This window comes from Cnephaeus nilssonii (genome assembly GCF_951640355.1).
Source record: "Cnephaeus nilssonii genome assembly, chromosome: 4".
In the NCBI taxonomy this organism is placed as follows: domain Eukaryota; kingdom Metazoa; phylum Chordata; class Mammalia; order Chiroptera; family Vespertilionidae; genus Cnephaeus; species Cnephaeus nilssonii.
The window spans coordinates 108939316-108966423 of NC_137075.1; the positions used below are offsets into that span (position 1 = coordinate 108939316).

General features: G+C 65.7%; 2 protein-coding genes across 4 annotated transcripts; both read left to right on the forward strand.

Moving 5' to 3' along the window:
• The first annotated feature begins 7543 nt into the window (after window positions 1-7543).
• Window positions 7544-10784, forward strand: LOC307098859 (cysteine-rich protein 1). The gene is made up of 5 exons (XM_079769983.1): window positions 7544-7717; window positions 8743-8837; window positions 8912-8969; window positions 9137-9183; window positions 9296-10784. Exons 1-4 carry the CDS (start codon window positions 7678-7680, stop codon window positions 9175-9177), a joined length of 234 nt encoding a protein of 77 aa, XP_079626109.1. The 5' UTR covers window positions 7544-7677; the 3' UTR covers window positions 9178-9183; window positions 9296-10784.
• Window positions 10785-11312: 528 nt separating this feature from the next.
• TEDC1 (tubulin epsilon and delta complex 1) lies at window positions 11313-26381 on the forward strand. Of its 3 annotated transcripts, none has more exons than XM_079768972.1 (9): window positions 11313-12719; window positions 12805-12883; window positions 13245-13447; window positions 13753-13908; window positions 14812-14910; window positions 15208-15294; window positions 15806-15979; window positions 17323-17882; window positions 18082-19152. In XM_079768972.1, exons 1-8 carry the CDS (start codon window positions 12579-12581, stop codon window positions 17644-17646), a joined length of 1263 nt encoding a protein of 420 aa, XP_079625098.1. In that variant the 5' UTR covers window positions 11313-12578; the 3' UTR covers window positions 17647-17882; window positions 18082-19152. The 3 variants fall into 3 exon arrangements, with proteins under 3 accessions (XP_079625098.1, XP_079625099.1, XP_079625097.1); XM_079768973.1 differs by lacking the exon at window positions 18082-19152 and adding an exon at window positions 26144-26381 and having other exon boundaries at window positions 11831-12719; window positions 17323-17457; XM_079768971.1 differs by lacking the exon at window positions 18082-19152 and adding an exon at window positions 19905-21327 and having other exon boundaries at window positions 11831-12719; window positions 17323-17457.
• The last annotated feature ends 727 nt before the right edge of the window (window positions 26382-27108 follow it).

A 27108-nucleotide genomic window follows, 5' to 3' on the forward strand; every position in this document is an offset into this window, starting at 1 on the left:
GGGGTCAACCCTGGTAAAGTGGCAGGGGGCATGCCACGTGAGGGGGGGGGGGAACAGCTGAGCAGAGGAGGGGTGGATGGTGCGGGGTGGATGGCTGAGGGGGGCCTTCAGCCCAGGACTGAGCCTGGGATCCCGAGGGCTGGGATGCGGGTGGAGACCAGGTCTGCCCCGCTCTGCCCACCTGCAGGGCCAGCAACCCGGCTGCCATGGCGGTCCGCCTGCCTCAGGGTTTGGTGGTGGCCAGGACCTCCCAGGCTGGGCTGCAGTGCTCGCCCCCTTTCAACCTGACCCCTGGGGAGCTCCGAGGAGCCCCCCGCTGGCGGCGGATTTCCCTTTGTCTGCAGCGCCCGGGCACCCCGCCAGGGGGCGCGCCTTCCCTGCCACTGGGCGCCCCGGGGCAGACACCGCGCAGACCTCCCCGGCGCGCCGGCCCAGGCCCCGGCCGGTCCCCTCACCGGGCCCGGGTGCCTCTCCCTCCCCGGAGGCCTGGGCGTCTGGGCCTGGCCACCTCCGAGCCTCAGACGGCGGCCCCTCCTGTGCCCCGCACCCCGGCCCCTCCCCCGCCCACCTTCCAGTTCGCGGCTCAGGCCGGGCTGAACCTGACGCCAGGCCCTTTGTCCGACGGGCAGCCATCCGTGTCCCTGGGGGCGGAGCGACCGGCTCCGGTGTCCGGTAAGGCCAGGCCCCGTTCCCCCCACCTGGCCAGAGTGGAAGGGCGGGCCGGGGAGGGGAGGGGGCAGGTACCCCGGCCCCACCAGGTAGGGGGCCGGACAGGTAGGGACGCCGACGCGTGCCCGGAGGGGCTGGCACCGCCCCCTCCCCGTCCCAGCCTCCCCAGGGCGAACTGCCTTCCCCGAGCGCCCCCGCCGCGGCCCGGGGCGGGCTCCCGGGGTCCGATGGGAAATTCCTGGACTGGCGGGCGGGGTGGGCGCCGCGAGGGCGCAGCCCGGGGCCTCCCTCGGGGGCCGCAATGGAAACTATGCGGGAGGAGACGCGGTGCCGGGCGCGCAGGGCCCCACGCTGGGGGGTGAGGGGTGGGGGGGGCGGGACCTACTTGCAGGGAAGGCCCCGCCCAGCCCCGCGGGGGTGGGGGTGCAGTGGTCGCCTGGACGCGAAGCACCCCGCCCCCGCCGTCTGGCCGGGGAGGGCGCGCCCCGTTTCCTGCGGGCGGAGGGTGACGCGCTGCCGTGTTTGTTTCCAAGGGGTTGTTATGGAAACCGGGGCGGGGCCGCTACCGTGGGGCTTGGCGAGGCGTCTCTGGCGCGTGGGTGGGGGACGCGGAGCCCCCCAACAGGACAGGTGCTTCCTCCTCGGCTTCCGAAGCCCTGGGCGCATCCGGGAGATGCCGGGGCCGTGCCCTGGCCGGTTTGCGCAGTGGGTAGAGCGCAGGCTGCGGACTGATGGCTCTCGGGTTCCATTCCTGGTTAGGGCACAGGTCCCGATTGGGGGCTGATCCCCATCAGTGATTCTCCCTCATCATTGATGTTGCTGTCTCTCCCCTCCCTTCCTCCCCGAAATAAACAAAAATATATTTAAAAAAATAAAAGATGCATGACCCCTGACCCCTGCTCAACCGGTGAGGTGGCCCCGAAATGCCATCTGACCACCACCTTGCTGTACCCCCAAAACCCCAGGGCTGCGCACAACACCTGACCTTCACCATCCTGCTCCCCAACCGCCCCCCCACCTCCCACTGGTCCAGCTTTCCCAGGACGCCTGCCTGGCCAGGCCCCTCTAGGTCCCTGCCGCACCCCCGTTCCTCTGACCTGGGCCCGCGGGGCCCTGGCTGGTGCCCCCACTGCCCCAGCTCCCTGAGGCCCCCCAGTTCTCTGGGCAGACCTCCCTGCTCCTTGTGGCCCCCATGCAGCTCAGACTGGACTCCCTGAACTTCTTAGGAGGGTGGGGGGGTGGGGGGGAGCGTGACTACCTCCCTCCCGGGTCCGAGCACCAGCTCACTGCCCATTGGCTGTGGCTGGGGGCTCAGTGCCAGTGCCCCTGGGGGTGAGGTCAGGCAGGGCTGAAGGTTCCAGGGCCAGGTGTGGGCAGCATTTTCCCAGGGCCGGCCTGGCTGTGGGGAGGCTCAGGGCCCGGGGGGGGGGGGGGGGGCAGGCCCAGCAGCTGGCCTGGCTGTGGGGTGGGCTCAGGGAACCGGGCAGGCCCAGCAGCTGGTCTGGTGAGGGTGGAATTCGAGGCAGTTTTGCATGGGTTTTGGCTCCAGGACGCAGATTCCTGGAACCGAGCTCAGCTGCGGTGTGGGGAGGGCCCGGGGGGGGGGGGCGAGGTGCCCGCTGGCCTCTCTGTGGCCCCCAGGCTGGCAGGGGGAGCTCACAGCTGCAGTGCCCCCGCCCTCTGCATGCCAGGCCTTCCTCCCATGTGGGCCGGGGGAGGCCTGCGCGGCCCCAGCAGAACCTTTCTGGGAAAGGGCATCTGCCGTCCCTCCCCCAGGCCTCAGGGCCAAGAGGGGGTCGGCCCAGCAGGCCTACCCTGGGACCAGACCCTGGGGCAGACAGGGGTTCCCCGGAGACAAGCTGCTGAAAATAGGCCCTGGGAATGTCTGAGTCCCTCTCCTGGCTAAGCCTGGTGGTGGTGGGGGGAGGGGGCAGGGCTGGAGCGGAGGCTGCTCTGGCCTCCAGGCTCTGCGATCCTCCTGGGCACGTGTTGACTGCTCAGGGCACCTGTGTGTGCAGGAGCCGGGCACATTCCTACACCTGTCCACACCCTGGCTCACCCGGGCGGGCGGGCCGAGCCGCAGACCTGGAGGCCAGGGCGGGGCGCTGGGCGTGGCTGCGGGGTGAGGCCAGAGCACGTGCCACCGGCCCTGAGGACCAGAACTTTCCCCGCGGGGTGGGCGGCGGCTGGGTGGATTCCTCAGAGGTCACTGGGCCCGGCCCTGCCACCATGCCCGCGGCCTCCGGCCTCCGGGAGGCAGGGTCCCGCCTGCTTCCCCACCGGCCTCAGTGGCCTGTGAGGATGGGGGAGGGGTGCGGAGGGAAGGGTGAGCAGGTGGTGGCGGCCTTGGCTCTGTACCCAGGACCCTGCATCGCCCCCCCCCCCAAGGTCTCAGGGCCCTAGGTGCCCGCCCCCCTGCTGTGCTGGCGCAGCGGGATGTTCCGGGCACAGGAGCCGCCTGGGGCACGCAGCTGGTGCTTAGTGTCCTGTCCTGGCCACGCTGTCCTTCATGCTGCACACAAGGCCCTGGGGCCTGCTGCCCGTGCGGGGAGCAGGGGGCGGGGGAGGTTGAGGGCTGCACCTTGGGGTATGAGAGGGGGTTCAGTTCTTCCATTTGTTCCTGCAGCACGTGCCAACAGCACCCACAAAGGAGTGGGGTCAGGAGTGGAGGGCCTGACAAGGCCCTGAACTGGCCCCTGGTCCTGAGCCAGGGGGACCGGGTCAGCACCGCGCCCCACGGCATCCTGGGCCGGTGCCCTGATGCAAGCAGGAGGCCTTGCCCCTGGTGGGGCCCAGGTCTGGGGGTGCTGAGAGGCCAAGCCTCAGACGGGCATGGAGTTTGGGGGAGGCGGGGGCTGTCCACCCCTGGTCCCCGGGAGCTGGTATGGCGTCCCCACTCCATGGGCAGGCGGGACAGGTTGGGGGCTCAGGGGAATTGGAGGGGCACACCAGCCTGTGGCTGAGGCTTTGGGAGGGCTCGTGTGTGTCCCTGAGTGAGTGTGTGTGTGTGTGTGTATGTGTCCCTGAGTGAGTGTGTGTGTGTTCCTGAGTGAGTGTGTGTGTGTCCCTGAGTGAGTGTGTGTGTGTGTCCCTGAGTGTGAGTGTGTGTCCCTGAGTGTGTGAGTGAGTGTGTGTGTCCCTGTGTGTGTGTCCCTGAGTGTGAGTGTCCCTGAGTGTGAGTGTGTGTCTCTAAGTGTGTGTGTCCCTGAGTATGTCCCTGAGTGTGTGTGTGTGTGTGTCCCTGAGTGAGTGTGTGTGTGTGTCCCTGTGTGTGTGTGTCCCTGAGTGAGTGTGTGTGTCCCTGAGTGTATGTGTGTGTGTCCCTGTGTGTGTGTGTCCCTGAGTGTGAGTGTGTGTCTCTAAGTGTGTGTGTGTGTGTCCCTGAGTGTGTGTGTGTGTCTCTAAGTGTGTGTGTGTGTGTCCCTGAGTGTGAGTGTGTGTCTCTAAGTGTGTGTGTGTGTGTCCCTGAGTGTGAGTGTGTGTCTCTAAGTGTGTGTGTGTGTGTCCCTGAGTGTGTGTGTGTGTCCCTGAGTGTGTGTGTCCCTGAGTGTGAGTGTCCCTGAGTGTGAGTGTGTGTCTCTAAGTGTGTGTGTGTGTGTCCCTGAGTGTGTCCCTGAGTGTGTGTGTGTGTCCCTGAGTGAGTGTGTGTGTGTCCCTGTGTGTGTGTCCCTGAGTGAGTGTGTGTCCCTGAGTGTATGTGTGTGTGTGTCCCTGTGTGTGTGTGTGTCCCTGAGTGTGAGTGTGTGTCTCTAAGTGTGTGTGTGTGTGTCCCTGAGTGTGTGTGTGTGTGTCCCTGAGTGTGTGTGTGTGTCCCTGAGTGAGTGTGTGTGTCCCTGAGTGAGTGTGTGTGTGTGTCCCTGTGTGTGTGTGTCCCTGAGTGTATGTGTGTGTGTGTGTCCCTGAGTGAGTGTGTGTGTGTGTCCCTGTGTGTGTGTGTCCCTGAGTGTATGTGTGTGTGTGTGTCCCTGAGTGTGTGTGTGTGTCCCTGAGTGAGTGTGTGTGTGTGTCCCTGTGTGTGTGTGTCCCTGAGTGTATGTGTGTGTGTGTGTCCCTGAGTGAGTGTGTGTGTCCCTGAGTGTGTGTGTCCCTGAGTGAGTGTGTGTGTCCCTGAGTGTGTGTCCCTGAGTGAGTGTGTGTGTCTCTAAGAGTGTGTGTGTGTCCCTGAGTGTGTGTGTGTGTCCCTGAGTGTGAGTGTCCCTGAGTGTGAGTGTGTGTGAGAATCCAGTGTTGGAAAAACCACGCTGCGCACCAACCAGAGGGCGAGGCCCATGGCCCTCCTCCCCTCCCCCTTCTCCCTGTTTCCCGCCCTGTGACCATGGCAACGGGCAATAACAGCAGGACTCATCACCCAGGTTTTCAAGGGGGGGCTCCCACACAGGGCGAGGTTGGAGTTGCAGTGGGAGGAGGGGGAGGGAGGATGGAGCTGGGGTGTGGGGGGTGTGGGGATGTGGGGGGTGTGGGGGGTGTGTGTGGGGTGTGGGGGGGTGTGGGCAGAAATATGGGAAACTGAGTGGTCTGAGAGGAGCCCGTGCTCCCCCACACAGGTATGCCCACAGGCGAGGACACACACGCACACACACACACACACACGCGCGCGCGCGCGCGCACATACACACATACACACGCACATACACACACACACACACACACACACACACACACACAGGGCCGTGCCAGTCCGCGCCCCCGTCACTGGCTGAGCCTCTGGAGGGCGCCCCCTGACGCACGCAGGAGGGGCAGCTCCCGGGGACCTGCAGGTGGTGTGGGGCCTGGGACGGAAGCCCCATCCCCCCACCCCATTACCACCAGCGCCGCCTCCTACTGCTGCTCTGGGGTCTGGAGCCAGGAGGTGAGGGAGTCAGGCCCACCCTGCCCCCCGGCCCGCTGCCTGGGCGACGGCCTGGGCCACACGGAGGGCCGCGGGGTGACGGCCTGGGCCACACCGAGGGCCGCGGGGTGACGGCCTGGGCCACACCGAGGACCGCGGGGTGACGGCCTGGGCCACACGGAGGGCCGCGGGGTGACGGCCTGGGCCACACCGAGGGCCGCGGGAGCTCAGCCTGGGCCACACGGAGGGCCGCGGGGTGACGGCCTGGGCCACACCGAGGGCCGCGGGAGCTCAGCCTGGGCCACACGGAGGGCTGTGGGAGCTCAGCCTGGGCCACACGGAGGGCCGCGGGGCGACAGCCTGGGCCACACCGAGGGCCGCGGGAGCTCGGGGAGCGGCTGGCAGGTGCCTTCGCTCAGGAGCCACAGGGAGGTGCCCCAGCGCCGGCCACAGGAGCAGGCCGGGCGGGTGGGCGGGCGGGAGACTGGGGCTCCCCCCAGTGCAGAGCATGCACCCCACTCCCGAGGGCAGTGGACAGCCAGCCACTGAGGGGCTCCAGGACCCGGAGCTGGCAGAGCCCCAGTGGGGGCAGAACTGTGGCCTCAGAGGGGGGGTCCCGGGGAGGAGGGAGCCAGCAGAGGTGGGGGTGCAGGCCATGGGGGCATGGGGTCTAGTGTGGCGCCCTCACAGACAGAAGACTCTGAGGTGTGGCCTCCCTCACCCATGAACCTGGGAGCTCCCACCCTCACACAGTTGGACCGGGGGCCGGTGGGGGTGTTGAGATGGAGGCACCCAGGCTTTCCCTGTACCCCAGGACCGGCTGCAGGTCCTGGGGGCAGGCAGGTGGGCTTCAGGGAGGGGGTGGTAGGGTCACTGGGTGCTGCCGGGGCTGAGTGTCTGCTGGGGAGGCCAGGAGCCCGAGCTCTGTGGGAAGGTGGTACCCCACGGGGACGGGGACGGGGACGGGGCTAGCTGGGCCCAGGGAGGGTGCACTGTTCGGGATGGGTGTGTTGAGGGGAGCTGAGGATGGGCAGGCGGTGGCTGAGGGCAGGAAACGCTGGGCCGGCGGGAGGGGGCTGGTGAAGGCCAGAACCGGGGTGAGCGGGGATGGGCATCCCCTTCCCCAGCCCCGAGAGGGAGGGCCTGAGTGAGCGCCCAGGAGGGAGGGGGGTTGAGATGTTCAGGGAGGGTCCCCCCTGTCTCCACCTGCACCCTCCCACTGGCCGGGGAAGGATGGCGGGGGACCCTGAAGCCCAGCACCAGCCCCTGGACCCACCCCATTCCCTGGGCGGGTGGATCCCGAGGTCTCTGTCTCTGCCTGGCACCGGGAGGCGTGGGCCAGCGAACTTGGACGGCACCGCCCCTAGGCACTTCCCCAGAGAAGAGGACCCCCCCCCCCCCGCGGGCTGGACTCTGGAGACAGCCTAGGTGGGGCGCCACCCCCCAGCCCCGGCCCCAGCCGTGCAGTCCCCCTAAAGGAGGGGCCAGCCCCTCCGCAGTTCCTTTTTCGGAATTCCTCATGGGGACGTCCCCAGGCGCTGGATCTCCCAGGGGTGGGTGTCGGGCGCACAGCGCTGGGATGCCCCGCGGAGGGGCCGCCCGGTGTGGTGAGGGCCTGGGGGGGGGGTCTTTGGAGGCTCCCAGGCGGACTCCCCGGTGGTTCCCAGCCCTCAGGGCGCCGGGAAGGGTGTGGGCGGGGCCGCACCTGTTCGCCTCTCGCAGGCGGGGCCCCCTCCCCGCTCCCGCCCGCTCCTGGGGCTCCGGCCGGTGCCCGGGCCAGGCCTGGGGGCGGGGGCGCCTTCCTGCCTCTGGGGAGCCCCGCGGGCACATCCTGGACTCGGCGACTCCACAGCCCTGGGCAAGGGGTGGGGCTGGGCCCCGAGTCGTCCCCCCTCAGTGAGCCCCGCGGCCCCCCGCGCACCCGGCCTAGCGGTCCGCCGGGCCCGGCGCCTGCCCGGAGGCGGGGGTGGACCCCAGCTGACCTTTCTCCACCTCCCGATGTGGAGCCGAGGTCCTTGGGTCCGGTCCCAGGATTGGGGGGCGGGGCGCGAGGGGCGGACCTCCAAGAGGCGGGGTCCCAGGTTCCCTGAAAGGCGAGCGCCCCGCGGGTCCCACCCAGTCCAGCGCGCCTCTCCGTTCCCGCCGCCCGCGCCGCCGCCGCCGCCGCCGCCGCCGCCGCCATGCCCAAGTGCCCCAAGTGCGCGAAGGAGGTGTACTTCGGTGAGCCCCCCGCCCCCGAACCCCGAACCCCATGCCCAGGTGCCCCAAGTGCGCGAAGGAGGTGAGCCCCCCGCCCCCGGCCCAACGCGGTGCCCCGAGCCGCCTGCGGAAGCCTGGACTGGGGCGACCTGGTCAGGCCGCTCAGGGGTGGGGGCGCCGGGGACCCCGGAAACCGCCCGGGGAGCAGACGCTGCAGCCCCGTCCGCGGCCGCCTGCTGTGCAATCGGGACCCCCGCGTGGGGTGACCCTCCGTCTCCCCGCCTCTGGGTCTCCCCATCTTTAGGTCTGGGTTTCTCCTGCCTCCTCCTCCTGGGCGCAGCCTGGGCGGGGACCCCCACGGGTGGGGGAGCCGGAAGGATCGCGGGGTCCGGCCGCCCCTCCCCGCCCAGCGCTGAGTGAAAACAGACCCGGAAACCGGCGCCCCGGGCGCTGCCCCAGGCGCTGCGGTCCCGGGCGCCGCCCGCCCCGCGCCCGTCCCACCCTCAGAGGCGCAGGAGGAAGTGGGAAGCGGCGCCCGGGCCTCGCTGAGGGCGCCCTGCGGGCCCCACCCCGGGCGGGTGCAGAGTCTGAGGGCTCAGCCGGACAGCCGGGCCTCCTGACCCCCGCCCGCCCTCAGCCCAGGGCCGGGCCCTCCCATCCACTCGGCTGGACTGACCCCGGGGACCGGAGGGCCAAAGGCCATCGAGCCCTGGCTGGTGTGGCTCAGTGGATAGAGCATCGGCCTGCGGACTGAAGGGTCCTGGTTGGGTTCCGGTCAAGGGCACATGCCTGGGCTTCGGGCTTGATCCCCAATGGGGGCGTGCAGGAGGCAGCCAGCCGATCAATGATTCTGATCATTGATGTTTCTATCTCTCTCCCCCTCTCCCTTCCTCTCTGAAATCAATAAAAACATTTAAAAACAAACAACACACACAAAGGCCATGGGAGACTTTGGGTGGGCCCCTGGGCCGAGGGGAGCGAGAGAAGGGGTGTGCCCTGGGTCCCCGGAGCAGCGGCTCAGGGGGCCCGTCTGTACCCCTCTGCAGCGGAGCGGGTGACCTCCCTGGGGAAGGACTGGCACCGGCCCTGCCTCAAGTGTGAGAAGTGCGGGAAGACTCTGACCTCGGGGGGCCATGCCGAGGTAGGCGGGGCCTGAGGGGCAGCAGGGGTGGGGTGGGGTGGGGGAGTACAGCCCCTCATGGCCTCTCTCTGCAGCACGAAGGCAAGCCCTACTGCAACCATCCCTGCTACGCCGCCATGTTCGGACCCAAAGGTATGCCCCCCACGCCTCACCCAGCGCCCCAGGCCTGACCCAGCCCCCCAGGCCTGACCCAGCCCTCTACGCCTAACCCAGCCCCCCAGGCCTGACCCAGCCCCCCAGGCCTGACCCAGCCCCCCGGCCTCTGGCCACCTCTCACGTGCATGCTGTTTTCTTTGCAGGCTTCGGTCGAGGAGGCGCTGAGAGTCACACCTTCAAGTAGACCCAGGTACACCCCCACCCTGATCCCCAGACCAGCTAGCCCTCAGGACGGCCCTCACCCCCCGCCCGCCCCGTCTGGAGCGAAGCCGGCACCTACCTCTGTCCCTGTCTCTCCGCAGGTTGTGGGGACCCCACCCCCGGACCTGCACTGCTGCCGTCCAGGCTGATGCCCGGCCGTAACTCCGGGGGCGCTCCGCAGACCCCACGCCCTCAATAAACCCAGCGCTGGGAAGGCCCGCCTCCTGTGCCTGTTGTTGGGAGTGGTCGAGGGGAGCGGGTCCTGACGCCGCACCCTGTGCCCTGGGGGCCCTGTGGGGGCCACCGCAGGCTGCAGCCCCCTCTGCAGGGAAGGGGCTGGCCACCCTGGACACCCCATGGGGCTCAGCTCTCCAGCTCTAAGGCCAAAGGTGCCCCAGCCCCATTGGGCTAGGGCAGTGGTCGGCAAACTGCGGCTCATGCCGCTCTTTGGCCCCTTGAGTGTGGCTCTTCCACAAAATACCACGTACAGTGCGATTGAAACTTCGTGGCCCATGCGCAGAAGTCGGTTTTCGGCTGTCAAAAGGAAATTCAATCGTTGTCCTGTTGATATTTGGCTCTGCTGACTAATGAGCTTGCCGACCGCTGGGCTAGGGGAAGGCGCTGGTCAGCCCACAGGTCAGGGGAGCACCAGGCCCCGGGGGCAGGAGTGGGAGGGCTGTGCAGGGTGAGTCAGCTGAGCTCATGCTGGTTCCGGTTTTGAGCTTTGGGGAGCTGTGGTGGGGTGTCCTCGCCCGCCCTCCCCACTTCTTGCTGCCCCAACCCTGTTCCCATCCTCACCCCATCTCACGCCCCTGGACACCACTGCCCCTCATGGGCCCCCACGTTGTGCCAGGGGACTCCCCAGTGGCCCGCTGCCCGAAGGGGGCATTTGAGGACAGGCTGTGCGGTGGTGATGGGGGCTTTCCGGAAACTCCCATGTCAGATCGCTGCAGCTGCGGACTTGGCAAACCCCAGAGCCCTCCCCATGTCCCTCCCCACCCCCCCGCCACTCCCCCTTCGGCCCGTAGCCGCCACCCCTCCGGAGTCTCTGCTGAGGAAAGAGCCAGAGGGGTGATCTCAGCGGCAGCGGCCCCTGCACCGCCCCAGGGCCTTGGTGGGGCTCCTGCAGGCCTGGCCGGACAGGCTGGGGGCCGGACAGGCTGGGGGTGCCGGGGCGGGGCGGGGCGGAGGGGCAGCTTGCAGTGTGGGTGAGACAGAGACAGACTGGGGATTTGCCCTGGCCAGCAGCTCGGTTGGTTGGCGCGTTGTCCCCTACATCCAGAGGATTCGGGTTTGATTCCCACCCAGGGTATCTACCTAGGTTGTGGGTTCCATCCTCTGTCGGGGCACGTATGGGAGGCAACTGATAGATGTTTTTCTCCCCATCCCTCCGAAAATCCATAAAAATATAGCCTTGGGTTCTAGCCGGGCTGCTCAGTGGTTAGAGCATCGGCCTGTGACCCAAAGGTCCGGAGTTGGATTCTGGTCAAGGGCACGGACCTCCGTTGCAGGCTCCTCCCCAGCCTGGGCCCTGGTCGGGGCTTGTGCAGGAGGCAACCAATCGATGTGTTTCTGTCTTTCCCTCTCTCTTCCACTCTCTCTAAAAACCAATGAAAAAATATCCTCGGGTGAGGGTTAACAACAAAAAATGTCCTTGGGTGAGGACTTCAGGGAAAAAAAGAAAGAAGAGCGAGTGATTCCCTGAATTCCAGGAGGTGGGAGCTGGTACCGAGCAGGTGGCTGGGGCGGCGTGAGGCTAGGTTCTCAGCGGACAGAGCTGGGCTGGGGACGGAGGGCGCAGGTGCACAGGGAAGTGCCCCGAGCTGACGGGACACCAGCGCTGGGTGGCAGCAGGGATCCCCCCACTCTGGGGGCAACTTGGGGTGAGTGTGAAGGGAGCTGGCCTGAGGGAGAGCGGGTCAGCCAGGCCTGGGCTGCTGTGGAGGGAGGAGGCAGGGCCAGGCTGGACGCCTGTGCTGGTCTCAGCCTGAGCTGAAGCTGGACCTGGGAGGAGGCAGCACGCCCTGAGCTGGTAAAGGGGGCTGGGGCGTGCAGCGGGGCGGGGGGTGGGGTGGGGGTTCCAGGGCACCTGAGGTGCAGGCTGGGGGGAGGAGGGGGTCAGTTATGGGGGCACAGGGTGAAGAGCCGTTAGTGCCCGACAGGCAGGAGAGCAAAGGGGAGGACGAGGAGGAAGATGAGGTCAGGCGTGTCTGCACTTTCTGTGGGTTTGGCTGGGGCTGGGGCGGGCTGGGGTCAAGAGTGACTTCCTTCTCCTCTCTCTCTCCCCCCTCTCCCTCCTCCCCCACGCTGTCTTCTTTACAGCTTTGAGGGATAATTTACATGCCATAAAGGGCACCTGGACACATTCGATGGTTTGTAACCATTCACGGACGTCCGCAGCCACAGTCCATTCTAGACCAGTCAGATCACCCACCAAAGTCCCCTGGTGCCCAGCCCCGGGCGGGCCCTCCAGGCCTCAGCTACCCGCTTTCTGCCTTTGCACACGTGCGGTTTGGACAGCTGACAGCGCACAGACAGCCGCCACTGCCTCCCGGTGGCTCACCAGCCGGCAGCCCGGCCTGTTTCGTGTTGGGCTGTCGGCGAACAAAGCCACCGTGACTTCCGTGTCTGTGCACACGGTTCCCAGGCTCCGGCACTGGCACCGTCGGGCAAACACGCAGAGCCGCCCACCCGCTCTCCAAGGCTCCTTCAGACTCTCCAGTGGCGGGAGGGACAGAGGGGCGCTGGGGTGGGCTGGCCGGACACAACGGCCCGGGTCGGGAAGTCTGTACTTGTGGGTTTTGGGGGGAGTCTCTGGCCTCCCGGCGGAGCCCTCCCCCCTCCCCCATTCCCCCGCCCCGAGCGCGCGGCGGGGCTGGGCTGTCGGGGGAGAGGGGTGGCGGACCCAGGGCCCGGTCTTGGTCCCCCGCAACCCGGTCCCGGTGCGCGCTGCGGGGCCCGAGCGCCCCTGGCGGTCAGGCCAGAGAGGGCGTCGCGGAGGTCGCCCGCGAGGTCGGTGCTGCCCTTTGCGCGACCCTCGCGGCGGCCGGGGTGCCCGAGCGCGGCCACAGACCCTCCGGCGGCGGCCCGGTGAGGGGTGGGGTCTGGGCCGGCGCAGCCCGGTGCGGCCGCTATTGGGCCGCACAGAGCGGACCGGGAGCTGTGAACGCCCATTGGCTCAGGCTGGGCCGGAAGGGCCTCCGCAGCGGGCCGGCCGGCCGGCACTCACCCCCGGCGGCACCGCTCATTGGGCCGGGGCCGGGGGCGTGGCTAGGCCCGCGCGGGGATTGGGCGCGGGAGCGGCAGAGGCGGCACCGGCGCGGGGATTGGGCGCGGGCAGCTGCCGGCGGCGGAGCGCGGTCGTTCGAGGCCCGTGCCGGCTGCATGGGGCGGCGGCGGCGCCGGGCGGACCTGGCGGACGCGGCTGGGGCTCTGCCTGAGGCCATCGCCGCGCTGAGCCGCACGCTGCCCGCCGGGCCCAGCCCCGAGATCTTCCGCCGCGCCAAGTTCGACCGTCCGGAAGCGGTGAGGCCCGCGGGGCAGGCGGCCGGGCCCGGTGGGGCCCCGGGAGGCCGCCGGGCCTGCTGACCGCCTCCCTCCGTCCCCGCAGGCGCCCGCACTCTGGCGGCTGCTCTTCCGCGTGCTCTCGCTGCCGCGGGCTGACGGCGCACCGGCCCCGCGCGCCCTGGGTAAGCTCCGCCCCTCCAGCCCCGCCCGGTGGGCCCGGCACCACCCACGAATCACTGGCCCCGCCCATTATGGCAAACCACGCCCCCAAGGGACACGCCCCCAGAGGATCTGCCCACGCCCCTCCCGTGTAAGCCCCGTCTAGGTAGGACTTGCTTTCCCGCCTCTTAGGCTTTGGCCCCGCCCACCCTCGCAAGCCCCGCCCATCAATCTCACTTAGTCCCGCCTCATAGACTTGGCCCCGCCCACCCATAAGCCCCGCCCCTCCAGGGCCTGATTTTGGGAGTCGTGGCGGGGGGTCCCTTAGGGGCCGGGTGCTGTCGCTGGCAGTGGCGGCCCCCGGAGCTGGCCTTCTGCCCGCAGAGGCCCAGGCCCGCTGGGTGAAGGCGGCGCTGCTCGCCCAGGGCTACCCCCGGCTCGGGCTGGCGCGGCTCCCCGACGACGGCTCCCAGGGCAGCCGCGAGCTGCTCCTGGCCCTCTCCTGGCTCCTGGCCCGCGAGCCCCTGCTCGAGCGGCTGCTGGCCCAGACCCGCGTGCGGCTGGGCGACGAGATGCCTGTGTTTGAGGTGAGAGTGGGGTGAGGGTGAGCCCGTCCCACCCGTGGCCCAGACCTGGGGTGCGGCCCGCACCCGCCCTCAGGACAGCCCTGCGTGGGGGGGTCAGTGCTGTCATCCCGGCTGCCCAGGCGAGGACACGGAGGCAGGGCCTCCACTGGCTCCCTGTCCTGGCCCCTGGGCCCGCCTCTCCCCCCTCCTCCAGGGCAGGGTGTGGGCCCACAGGCCCTGGCACCTGGGGACCCCACGGCTGGCTCTCAGTCTCCGGGGCCTCCTTTCTCTTTCCCCTCTGGCCCTGACCTTTGCCCCCTCTCCAGTGTGGGCCCCTGGCCAGCCCTGGCCGGCCTGCCCCGCGGGTGGAAGCGGACGGCCCTGTGGACGCGCGCCACCTGCAGTGGCTGATGGGAAAGCTGCGATTTCGGTGGCGAAACCTGATGGCCAGTCAGCAGGAGCAGTGCGCGCTCCTGGGCAAGGTAGGGCCCGGAGGACTGTCCACGTGGGCGGTGACCCTCCCACTCCAGGCTGCCCGGGGCCTGTCCCTCCAGGCCCTGCATGGGCGGGGGGCTCCCAGGCCTGGCTGGGGGCTCACTGGTTGGCCACTGCCCGGGAGCCTGAGCCTAGGGCTCCAGGTGCTCCAGGGTGGCCGAGGGCGGGTGGAGCCGGGCATGGCTGGGACAGGGAGCCGGTGGGGCCGGGAGCCATTGGGCTTGGCCTTTCTGTCCACAGAGGTCCCCAGAAGCCTCAGGTTCGGTGTCACTGAGCAATGGGCCTGGGCACCTCCTCCTCTCGCTGCATCCTGGGTGTGGGCGGCTGGGCAGTGGCAGCTCCTGTCGGTTCTTGAAGGCTCATAGGGCTCAGCCAGTGGGCAAGGTGCCCCCCCGCAGGTCCAGTGCCAGGTCTGGGCTGAGAGGTCTGGGACCCCTCACTCCCTCTTGCCTGGCCTCGCTCCAGCCACTCCTGCAGCTCGGGGCACGGCCACCTGTTAACCTGCGTGCCACCTTCAGGCCTCGCCTGGCTGCGGAGCCCGCTCTGCCCCCAGGCCCAGGCAGGTTCTCCGTGTCCCGCCATCGGCCCCACGGGACCGCTGAGCCTGTCCACACGCTGTTCTCACCACACGGTCCGGGCACTTGGCGAACGGAGGGGGGAAGGAAGCAGAGGTGCCCTCTGCACCCCACTGTGCCCGGAGCTGGCTGGGATGAGGAGGCTGTGGCGGGAACTGCTCAGGGCCCTCCCTCTGCAGGCTCGGGGCCTGTGCGGCCCCCGCGGCTGAGGACAGTCCGGCCCTGGTCGCCGGGCAGGTGCGCCCTCGGCGCCCTGCGTCCCCTCACCTGTCAGCGCCGAAGGGCCTGCTCAGCCTGGCTCTGCTGCTCTTCCAGATCCACACGTTCACCCGTGGCTGCCACAGCGACCGCAGCCTTGGCCACCTGTCTGCCGCCGAGACGGAGCTGCTCAGGGACCCGGAGGGTGGCCGGCAGGTAGGGCCAGTGGGGCCGGTGGGAGGGCCTGTTCCCGTCCTCCAAGCTCGGCCTCCGTGGGCGTGGGGACGGCAGGTCCTCTGGCCTCTCCCACCCCCGGCCGTCCGGCGGGCAGGCGGGCAGGCTGGATGGCAGACGGCGGCTGTGTGTGCAGGTGGCCGACGGGCGGGCCAGGGAGGTTCTGGCACCGAGGAAGACCACCGTGTCCTGGCTGGTGGTGTTGGCACCGAGGGCTCACGTTGCCTGGTGCGGGGATGCCTGGGGGCTCTGACTCGGCCTCTCTGGTTTGCGCTGCAGCTGCTGCGGAGGCTGGAGAGCGAGAACGCCCGCCTAGAGGCTGCGCTGGAGTGGCGGCGGCGGGAGCTGGTCTTCTGGCAGTGGATGGTCAGGCCCCTGCGACCCCGCCTCCCCCTCCCCGCTCCCGCCCTCCCCCCTCCCTTTCTCCTTCCCTCCCTCCTTCCCTCCCTTTTTCCCTTTTCCCCTCCCTCCCTCCTCTCTCCTTCCCTCCCTTTTTCCCTTTTCCCCTCCCTCCCTCCCTCTCTCCTTCCCCCCTCCCTCCTTCCCTCCTTCCCTCCCTCCCTCCCTCCTTCTCTCCCTTTCTCCTTCCCTCCCTCCTTCCCTCCCTTTTTCCCTCCTTCCCCCCTCCCTCCTTCCCACCCTCCCTCCCTCCCTCCCTCCCTCTCTTCTTCCCTCCCTCCCTCCTTCTCTCCTTCCCCCTCCCTCCTTCCCTCCCTCCCTCCCTCTCTCCTTCCCTCCCTCCTTCCCCCTCCCTCCTTCCCTCCCTCCCTCCCTCTCTCCTTCCCTCCCTCCTTCCCCCCTCCCTCCTTCCCTCTCTCCTGGGCTGTGTATGTGAAGCCAAGGCCAGTGCCGCCCTCACTCGCATCTCCCTCTGCAGGACACGGTCCTGGGGGCCTGCCCCCCGGAGGCCTCGCAGCCCGCGTTTCCGCCCGGTCTCGGAGGGCGCGGGCACAGGGCCGAGGCGTGGGACCCGGTGGCGCGGGAGCTGCAGGCCCTGCAGGAGGAGCTCCAGGCGGCAGTGGGCGCCCGGCGGGCGGCCTGGGAGGCCAGGGTGAGGGCGCAGGGTGAGGGCGCAGGGTGAGGGCGCAGGGTGAGGGCGGCCAGGGTGAGGGCGCAGGGTGAGGGCGGCCAGGGTGAGGGCGCAGGGTGAGGGCGCAGGGTGAGGCTGCAGGGTGAGGGCGGCCAGGGTGAGAGCGCAGGGTGAGGGCGCAGGGTGAGGCTGCAGGGTTGCCGGCATGCGGTCACCGACCACGTGGCGTTCACTGGGTTCCCCGGAGTTGGCTGGTGTGCCCATGGGTCAGACTCCATCGGAGGAGGAGGGTGCTCCCGAGCCTCTGTCCTGCCAGCTCCCACCCCAGGGGCCCGTTCACCTGCTGCTGGGCAGGGAGAGGCGGCACCTGAAGCGCCTGGGACTGTGGGCGTGGCTTCCCCACAAAGTCCAGCGGGGCCTGGAGGGCGCGGCTCGAGGGCCTGGTCGTCTTGCTGCTGTTCTGGTCCCCCCCCCCCCCCACACACACACACACAAGGCGGTGACAGCTGACGGCTGCAGGGTTTTGTCTTTTTTTTTTAAACATTTTTATTGATTTCAGAGAGCAAGGGAGAGGGAGAAAGAGAGACATCAGTGATGAGAGAATCACCCATTGGCTGCCTCCTGCACGCCCCCCACTGGGGATCGAGCCTGCAGTTCAAGCACATGCCCCTGACTGTGATCCTTCAGTCCGCAGGCCGACGCTCTATCCACTGAGCCACATGGCCAGGGCTGCAGGGGGTTTTGTACAAGGAAAGGCTGGCACTTGTCCCGGCTCGGGGCCCCTGATACTTTCCTGTTGGAAACCCCAGGGGTCGGGGTCAGGGGGTTCCCTGGGGACATGGGTGAGACCTCCCCGCCAGCACGGGTGGCCTCAGCCGGCTGTACCCTCAGTCCCATGCCCCTCGGTCCAGTCCCACCCCCCGCTCCCCGCCTGGAATCGGGACTGGGAGGCTGGGTTGCCCTGGAGTGGCACGTGGGGCCGAGGTGGGTGTCCCAGGGGTGCGTGTCCTGGGGGGTCTGAACGCTGGGCTCTAAATGGACCCCAAGTTGTGCCCCCTGAGCCCACCCTGCAGAGCAAGGTGGGCCTGCAGCTGGTGACCCTGAGGGCGTAGGTCCTGCAGGATTGGGGGGGTCATGCTGCTGCCCTGTTGCTGAGCCCACGGCTGCTGCTCGGGGTGCAGGGCGGGGGAGGGGACGCAGAGCCGGTGCGAGGTTGGCCTTGCTTCCTGGGAGCCGTGGGGTCAGGCCGTGGGGTCAGGCCGTGGGGGCGTGCCAGGCCCAGTGAGCGCGAGGGGCCCTGGAGCCAGTGTCCTGGGGCCTGTGGCTGCTCGTGGCTCCCGTGTCACCGGCTTCTCCCGTTGCAGGTCGGAGGCCAGGGGCCGGAGTGGAGCGCGGCGCGGCAGGCCGCACAGGAGGCCGTGTGCCGGGAGCTGGCGGCCCTGCGGCGGGCCTGGGAGCGAGGCGGGGGCCGGGCCCAGCCCCACGGAGCCCCCCGGCTGGTGAGGACTGAGGCTGGGGGGCCGGGGGGCCCGGGCCTGCGGGCTGCTGAGGCGATCGGGGCGCTGAGGAGCCGGGAGGCCTGCCTGGAGGCGACGCTGCACCGGCTCCAGGCGCAGTGCCGGCAGCAGCTGGCCAGGCTGGCGGGAGCCCTGCCCGGCCTCCTCTGGATCCCGCCGCCCAGACGCTGAGGGCCTGCTGTGGCTGGGCCTGGCCTTCTCGGGCAGAGTCCACGCGGGGTGGCCGTAGGGTCCGCGTAGGAGCAGCACCCTTGGCTCCGGGCCCTGGCCCGTCCCTGCTCAGACGGAGCTCAGCCCTCGGCCACCGGTAGTGGGAGCGGCATGGGCACCCCCCTCGGGTCAGGCACGTCCGGAGCGGTGGCCGTGGGCTTTGTGGGTCGAGCGAGGACTCAGAAGTACGTGCGGGGGTCCCGGGTTCGATTCCGGTCAAGGGCGTGTACATTGGTTGCGGGCACGTCCCCGGTGGGGGATGTGCAGGAGGCGGCTGGTCGATGTTTCTCTCTCATCGATGTTTCTGGCTTTCTATCCCTCTCCCTTCCTCTCTGTAAAAAATCAATAAAATATATTTAAAAAAAAAAAAAAAAAAAAAAAGAAGTACGTGCGGAGACCTCCCTGCGGGGCCCAGCTAACGGCCGTCCCTCTGCCCCCTTCCAGGTCCCTGAATGGGGACAGGAGTGGGAGGGACCCTGAGCGACCGGTGTGGCCTGTGGCCCGGGTGGTGCCAGGCCGTGGGGGCGGGCAGTGCTCTGGGCGCCCCCTGGCTGTCCGCTGTCCCTCATCCTGGCTGCCGTGCCACCTGGGCCGGGCCTGCGCCTGGTGTCTGCGGGGGCGCGTGGGAGCTGGGGCGGGGCAGGGCCCGGGTGAGGGGAAGGCCACCGTGGACAGAGGGGGCTTTGTGCCCGAGGCTGCTGGGCGGATGGGGCTGGGCCCTGACAAAGAGCCGTCTGTGTGCAGGGGATGTGCCCCCTCCCAGGAGACGCAGGCGCCTCAGCCCTGTCCCCTCAGCAGGCCCCCCACTTCCCACGGCAGAGGAATCCCAAATCCCCACCTGCTGCTGGGCAGGTGCCGGGCCGGGGGGCGGGCCAGCTCAGGGCCAAGGCCACGCCTAGCCCCTGGGTCTCTGCCCCTCCCCCAGTCTCTCATCAGCTTCTCCTGCCTGCTGGGGGGGGGGGGGGGGGGTGATGCTGGACCCACCACACACGGGCACCAGCTCCTCAGCCAGGCCCTGGGCGGACCAGGGGTGGCCAGCAGGGCCTTTCAGGAGCCCACCCCGGTCTTGTCCTTTGGGGCTGGACCCCAGGGAGCGCCTGGGCCTGTGCCCACCCTCCTGGCCTGTATCCCTCCCTCTGATCCCTCAGCACGCCCCCCGCCCCCGTCCCCAGCCCCTCTCAGGTCTCGGCATCCCTGCTGGCTCAGCCGTGGCCCTGGCACACCGCCCTGACCCTCCGCCCGCACCCCTGACGGTGTGAGGTCACTGTGCCCTGAGCCACCCTGACCCCAGAGCAGGACCCTTCTCACCTGGAGACCCTGCCTCGTGGGTTTGGCCATCGGCCAGGACGGCGCGACCTTGGCTCCTAGGGACCCAAACCCAAGTCACTGTGACAGGCCTCACCTCTCAGCCGACCTGGTTAATACACTCCGTCAGCCCACCTGTGTCCGTGGTTAATACACTCCGTCAGCGCACCTGTGTCCGTGGTTAATACACTCCGTCAGCGCACCTGTGTCCGTGGTTAATACACTCCGTCAGTGCACCTGTGTCCGTGGTTAATACACTCCGTCAGCGCACCCGTGTCCGTGGTTAATACACTCCGTCAGCGCACCCGTGTCCTGTGGCTTTCGTGGCTGATCGATCGCGAGGCCCGCGAGAGGCCTGGCCCCGGGACGCGGTCCCCACAGCACCGGCTCCTCCGAGGGCGCAGTGACCGGAGCCCAGGGCCCTACGGCTCTGAGCTCTGAGGTCTCCCTACGCTGACACCCGGTGGGAGGTGGCAGGGTCGTCCCCACAGGTTGCCGTTTCTGACTCCCCGCCTCCCCCACGTCTAAGGGCCCACGTGACCGCATTGCCCCCCCGCCCCCCCCCCCCCCCCGGCAACCTCCGCCCCCTGCTGTGACCTGACAGTTCACAGGCCTGACGCCAGGGCCTGCACCCTGCCTACTGCCCAGGGCACACACACTGCTCACCGCCCCAGAGCTGACACCCTGCCCACTGCCCAGGACCTGCACCCTGCCCCCCCCCCCCAGCTGACACCTGTACACCCTGCCCCACCAGCCAGCGGAGGCCAGCAGGGTGGGGACTGGTCTGCTGGGAATGTGAGGGCTGCACCTGGGACCCGCAGGGACAGCCCCGCAGGAAGGGGCCTAGTCTGTGAGGAGCGGCTTCCTGAGGCCAGAGAAATGGGACCCTCACCAGGAGGCTCTGCTTTTCAAAGGCCACAGAGAGCGCAGACCCGCCGGAGCGGAGGGCTTGTTCGTGGCGTTTGTAGCTGACGGAATTGGTGGGGAGGACGTGGAACTGAATCGCCGCGAAAAACAAGCAAACAAAACACAACATGAGCACAATCCCGGGGCGGGCACCTTGGAGAAGAAACAGGAAGTGAGATAACGGAGTCAAAATGTTTACCTCCCGTAACCAGGGGCAACCAGGGTCAGGGACAGTGCCCTGATGGCACCGGGACCGAGGGGTGGGCGCACCTGGGCTTGTGCGGAAGCCCAGGCCCCGGATGGAGTGAACCCCAACATCCAGAGCCTTCCCTTCTCCCCAGCCTGAGCCTCTGCCCATTACTCGCCCCCCAGCTCGGCCCCACCACCCACTGTCTGTCTCCACGGCGTGGCTCCTCCAGGGCCCTGTGCGGGCAGGTCAGTGCCCGTCCTGTGTCTGGCTTATTTCACTCGGCATGACGTCCTCATGGCCCATCCGTGCTGTGGCAGGTGTCACATCTGTCCCTTTTTTATTTTTTATTGATCTCAGAGAGGGAGAATCCTGGATCGGCTGCCCCCTGCACGCCTCTTGCTGGGGATGGAGCCTGCTACCCGGGCAAGTGCCCTGACCGGGAATCGAACCCTGACCTCCTGGTTCATAGGTCGACGCACCACCACTGAGCCACGCCGGCCGGGCATCGCTGCCCCTTTAAAGGCTGAGCAATGCCCTCGCCAGCTTGGCTCAGTGGATAGAACACCGGCCTCCCGACTGAAGGGTCGCAGGTTCGATTCCAGTCAAGGGCACGTACCCCAGTTGTAGTCTCGATCCCTGGCCCCTGGATGCAGCCAATCGATGTTTCTCTCTGTCTCTCCCTCTCTCTAAAAATCCATGGAGAAGTACCCTTGGATGAGGATTAACAAGAACTGAAAAGGCCGAGGACATGCATTGTGTGGATGGGCCAGTTTGCTTCACCCCTGGCTTGTGCCCACAGGGCGTGCCCACGTCTCTGCTGCTGTGAGGGGTGCCGCTCTGTGGGGTGCGCGGGTTCCCCTTCCCCGTTTGGGGGACGGATGTCTGGATCAAGAGCCGGGTGTGCATGCGATGGGGACCACGGTGGTGCCCAGAGATGCTGGTGTATGTGTGTGTGTGGGGGGCAGGCGGTGGGTCTGAGGTCTCGGGCTGGCACTGTCCACCTCAGCGGCTCCCACACTCTCCCACGGCCTCGTGGCCGCTCGGCAATGTCCCCAGCGCCCTCGGCCAAGGGAACACCTGACAGCTGTTGACAGAGCCAGACAGCTGAGTGTTTAGGTCCTAACGACCTGGTAGCCGTTCAGAGAGAAAGCCAAAAACAAAGCCACAACAGCCACATGCTGGGGGAAAACAACAAAACCCTAATCCCCGCCGCCGCCCTTCCCGACTAGCAGAGCGCGGGCCTGCACACCTTCTCCGCCTCCGCCGGCCTGGACGCTGCCGCCCGGGCACCCCAGGCTTTCCCCCCTGGGCCACCACGGCTGCTGCAACAGCTTGGCAGGGCGACCCAGGATCGAGCCTCGGCGCTCAGTCCAATCACTTGGAGGCACCTAGCACGGCCAGTACTGGGGTGTTTCCCTCGAAAATCCAAAATGCCTAGAAGTGCCTGAGCAGGCCCTGTGGCACCCTGGGGTGCCTTGGCACACACTTTGGGAACGGGGGCCCTAACTACTGAGGTGTTGGTGTCTCCCTCTCTGTTTCTTCCCACTGAGGGTTGCGATGAAGCTGTGTGCACGGCCGGTCCCTGCCCTGCCGGCTCCTCCCTCGAGGCCCCATGGGTGCGGGGCGCGGGGTGTCCACGCAGGAGCAGACCGAGGGCACCTGCCAGCCCCCGCCCGGCTCCCACGTCTGGGCCGCACCCCTCCCTCCGTGTTCCCCACCTGTCACAGGTGAGCGGTGCCGAGCCGTCCCGGTTTACGGGGGGCCTCCGGTCCCCACACCGGAGCTCGCCTCGCTCTGTGGGCTTCCTCTCTGCAAACTGCCCCCCCCCCCCCACATCCTGTGCCCACGTGCCCGGGCCTGCGGTCTCTTCACGTGGCTCTGCAGGACGCTGAGAAGTCAAGATACGAATCTCTCGTCGGTTTGCACGTTACAAAAGTCCCCCCTCTGTGCTCTGGTTAAAAATGTGCTCGTGGTTTCCCTGGTGAACAGAAATTGAGGTTTTGTTTTAATCGAGCTCACTGCTATTTTGCATAGTTTTTCACAATTAACTTTTTCTTCTTTTTTTTTTTGTATTAATCCTCAGCTGAGGATATTTTTCCATTGATTTTAGAGAGAAGAAGGGAGGGAGGAGAGGAGAGAGAGGGACATCAATGTCAGAGGGACACAGCGATCGGTTGCCTCCTGCACACGCCCCCGCCAGGACTGGAGGACAAACCTGCAGCCCTGCGTGCCCTCGAAGGGGAATCGAACCCAAGACCCTTCGGTTCACGGGCCGATGCTCTAACCACCGGGCGACCCGGCCAGGCGGGTACCGTTTTCTTAAGGACGCCCTCCCCTCCCGGTCGCAGGCTCCTGCCTGCCCTCTGCCCTCTGGTCTCCGTCCGCTGGGTGCTCCCCTGCAGCTGGGGTTCCGGGGGGTCGTGTTTCTCGGGACAAGGAGCCGGGTCCCAGCACCACCTATGCACACCCGCCCTTCCTGGGTGACCTGTCACTCACACTCAGGTGACCTGTCGTGGCCGCGGGCACCTGCCCACCTCCTCTTCCCCCGACCGAGACCCTGCCCCTCCACCGAGGGCCCTTTTGTAATACGTCCTGAGCAGCTACTGAATTCCGTTAGTGCCTCTTCCGCATCTATTAGTGCTTCCCCTTTAATCTCAATGTGAAGAATTGTATTTATGGATTAAAAATGTTCTTTCAAAAATAGCTGCAGCCCTGGCCCGAGCACTGAAGGGTCACGAGCTCAATTGCTGGCCAAGGGCATACACCTGGGTTGGGGTTTGATGCCTGGCCCCGGTCAGGTGTGTGTCTCTCCCGCCCTTCCACTCTTTTTTTTAAAAATATTTTTATTGATTTTAGAGAGGAAGGGAGAGGGAGAGAAAGATAGAAACATCAACGATGAGAGAGAATCATGGGTCGGCTGCCTCCTGCACGCCCCCCACTGGGGATCGAGCCCACAGCACCCTTCAGTCCCCGCTCTATCCCCTGAGCCAAACCAGCCAGGGCTCCACTCTTTCTTTCTTTCTTTCTTTCTTTCTTTTTTAAAATATATTTTATTGATTTTGTACAGAGAGGAAGAGAGAGGGATAGAGAGTCAGAAACATCGATGAGAGAGAAACATCGATCAGCTGCCTCTTGCACAGCCCCTACTGGGGATGTGTCCGCAACCAAGGCACATGCCCTTGACCGGAATCGAACCTGGGACCCTTGAGTCCGCAGGCCGACGCTCTATCCACTGAGTCAAACCGGTTTCGGCTCCACTCTTTCTTAAAAAAAAAAAAAAAAAAACCAATGGAAAAAATCTCGGGTGAGAATTAGCAAAGAAAAATTAATAAAAATAATTATAACTGCAAATAAAGTTGCAGAAGTTCCCACAGCTTCCAGCGTCCTCGGGGGACATTCACGTTTCATCCCCTCCCCACCACTCGTGACACGTATGTGACATGTTCACCCGTGTGATACACACGCAGCAGGCATCTGCTCACGCGGATCTGCACGGACCCTCGCCCTCCGAGAAGAAGCTGCAGCCAGGCCGCGTGGCACCCTCACCCGGAGGGCCCCCAAGTCACGGCTTTCTCCTGTGACCTCAGCTCCGCCCCCTGAGCCAGCAAATGACCACAGGCCCCAGCCCCACTCCCCCGGCCGTGTGCTCACTTGGTGCCCCGCCCCCCGGTCCCATTCCTTCTGGAAGGTTCCTCAGTCTTTTTTTTTAATTAAACTTTTTTATTGATTTCAGAGAGGAAGGGAAAGGGAGATAGAAACATCCATGATGAGAGAAAATCATGGATCGGCTGCCTCCTGCACGCCCCCCACTGGGGATGGAGCCAGAAACCCGGGCATGTGCCCTTGACCGGAATCGAACCCAGAACTCTTCAGTCCGCAGGCAGACGCTCTATCCACTGAGCAACACCGGTTAGGACTCTTCCATTTATTTATTTATTTGTTTGTTTGTTTGTTTGGTTAATCCTCACCCAAGGATTTTTTTTTTTTATACTTAATCACCTTTATTTATTTATTATTTGTTCTTGTTAATCCTCACCGGAGGATGTTTTTCCATTGAATTTTAGGGGGAGTGGAAGAGAGAGGGAAAGACAGAGAGAGACATCAATGTGAGAGAAACACATCGATGGGCCCGGGCCAGGGAGGAGCCTGCAACCAAGGTACATGCCCTTGACCGGAATCGAACCCAGGACTCTTCAGTCCACAGGCTGACGCTCTGTCCACTGAGCCACGCCAGTTAGGGCTCTTCCTTTTTGTTGTTAATCTTCACCCAGGGATATTTTCCCTTTGATTTTTTGGAGAGAGTGGAAGGTGGGGGGTGGGGGGTGGGGAGAAACATTAGTCTGTGTCCTTGTGTTAAATGTCTTGTGGAAATAGACTGCATTTGTCTTCCGACGGACACGTCTATGGGTTTGGACTTAGAGGAGTCACTCTCACGTTTGGGCTTAAATCTACCAACTCACTGGACCCCGTGTACCCAGAACCTCCGACAGCGACGGACTCAGCGTTGTAAGGGGTGTGTGGAGTGTGGCATCAGTGAACTGCATTTCCCTAAGTCGACCATCTCCTCACGCTGACCTGCCATCCTCTTTTGGGGAAGTGTCTGTTCACAGAGTTTTAAATGTGTTCCATGCGTCTTTGTCCAGCGTGTGATCTGCACACGCCGCCTCCCACTCTGTGACTGGTCTGCCATGCTCGCACAGAGACGTTTCCCATGATGCTCCAGTGGCGCAGTTAATCCCTATGGATGGTGCTTTTGGTGTCACGTCTAAACATGTGTTTTGGGCCCGGCCGGCGTAGGTCAGGGGTTGAGGATCGACCTATGAACCAGGAGGTCACGTGTCGATTCCCAGTGCTGGCACAGGCCCGGGTTGGCGGTTCAGTCCCCAGTGCGGGGCGTGCAGGAGGCAGCCAATCAATGATTCTCTCTCATCATTGATGTTTCTCTCTCTCTCTCCTTTCCTCTCTAAAATCAATAAAAATATATTTTAGAAAACCCCCAAAATGCTTTTTTTTGCCTTGCTACAGGTCATGCAGTCTTTCTTTTATATTTTCTTCTAAAAGTTTTATAGTTTTACATTTATTTTAAAAATATTTTTATTGATTTTAGAGAGAGGGAGAGGGAGCGAAACATTGTTCGGAGAGAAACACAGATCGGCTGCCTCCTGTACGCCCCCTGCTGGCGATGGAGCCCACAGGCGGGGACGTGCCTGGCAATGCACAGGCCCACACCCAGCCAACTGAGCCACACTGGCCAGGGCTAAGGGTTACCTTTAGAGGGATCATCCATTTTGCGTTAATCTTTGCAAAAGATGGAAGGTCTAGGTTGGAGATATTTTTTTTTGCATTTAGATGTTAATTGGTGAAAATACTGTTGTTTCTCTGTTGAATCACCTTTATTTTTTTAAAATATATTTTATTGCTTTTTTACAGAGAGGAAGGGAGATAGTCAGAAACATCGACGAGAAAGAAACATCGACCAGCCGCCTCCTGCACACCCCCTACTGGGGACGTGCCCGCAACCAAGGTACATGCCCTTGACCGGAATCGAACCTGGGACCTTTCAGTCCGCAGGCCGACGCTCTATCCACTGAGCCACACCGGTCAGGGCTCACCTTCATTTTTAAAAATATATTTCTATTGATTTTAGAGAGGAAGGGAGAGAAACATCAATGATGAGAGAGAATCATGGATCGGCTGCCTCCTACACGCCCCCTACTGGGGATCGAGCCTGCAACCTGGGCACGTGCCCCTGACGGGGAATGGAACCTGTGACCTCCTGGTTCCTGGGTGGACGCACTGGCCCGGCTACTTTAAAGTTAACTGGCGGCACTCAACAGCCAGGACGGGACGGGGCGCTCCCCCACCCGTTGAGAGGCCTCTGCCCGCACTCCACAGCTCCCAGCAGGCTGGGCGGTGCCGCACTCAGAGCCACCCCCCCCCCCCCCCCAGACCAGCACAAGGCAGGGGCTCCCACTCTCCACTCCTATTGGACCCGGAACTGGAGGGTCCCGCAGGGCGATTAGGCGCCAGGAAGACATGGAACATGTCTGTTTGCAGACCACATGGCCTGTGCGGAGGACACGGTGAGGACCCACGCAGCTCGGTATTAGGACGAGGAAATGCGCTCAGGAAGCTGCAGGACACAGGTGCACACGCAGAAACCACTGCATTGCTGCACACGAGCAACCCAAAGGCGGAGGAAACTTCCGTGTGTCACAGCATCGAAAGGAACGAGACACAGGAACACGTTTAAGAACAGCGGGCATCGCCCGGCCGGCGTGGCTCAGAGGTGGAGCGTCGAACCAGGAGGTCATGGTTCTATTCCCTCCGGGTTCGATTCCCGGTCAGGGCACAGGCCCGGGTTGCGGCTGGATCCCCAGTGTGGGGCGGGCAGGAGGCAGCCGGTCAGGGATTCTCTCTCATCATGGATGTTTCTCTCTCTCTCCCTCTCCCTTCCTCTCTGAAATCAATAAAAATGGATTTTAAAAATGCTTCCTTTACAGGGAGCTGCGCTGTTCAAGAGTCAACAGTATCTCCACAGAGGCCCGCGCACAGGTGTGGGGCAGGGCGTGGGCACGTCTGTCTGGGCCACGATGTCCCCATGACAGAGCCCTCCCTGGCAACGTACATGAGGTGCCACTCAGACCGGATCGCGGACCTCAGTGCACAACCCAATGGGATGGGCCACCGAGCCCCACTGGCCGCTTTCTGTTCCCGCGGGCCCCCTGCAGAGGCTCAGCGGTCAGCCCGGCCCCACGAACGGGGTCCCACAGGCCTGCTGACGCGGGCGAGGGGGGGTCACCGCGCGGGCGGTCCGGGCTGGGGCTGCTGCGGGATCTCAGGGCGCCCCCGCCGGCTGTCTCTGGGTTCTGGTGAGAGGGGTGGGAGGACTCCGGGCCTGCGCGTGGGCCTGGGGGTGTCCGGCTCCCCAGTGCCGCCCGCGCCGCCGCTGCGCAGTGCTGTCGCCGTGGCAACGGCGCCGGACCCCATCCCCGCGGGCGGCCGGGCTCGTGGGGCGCGGG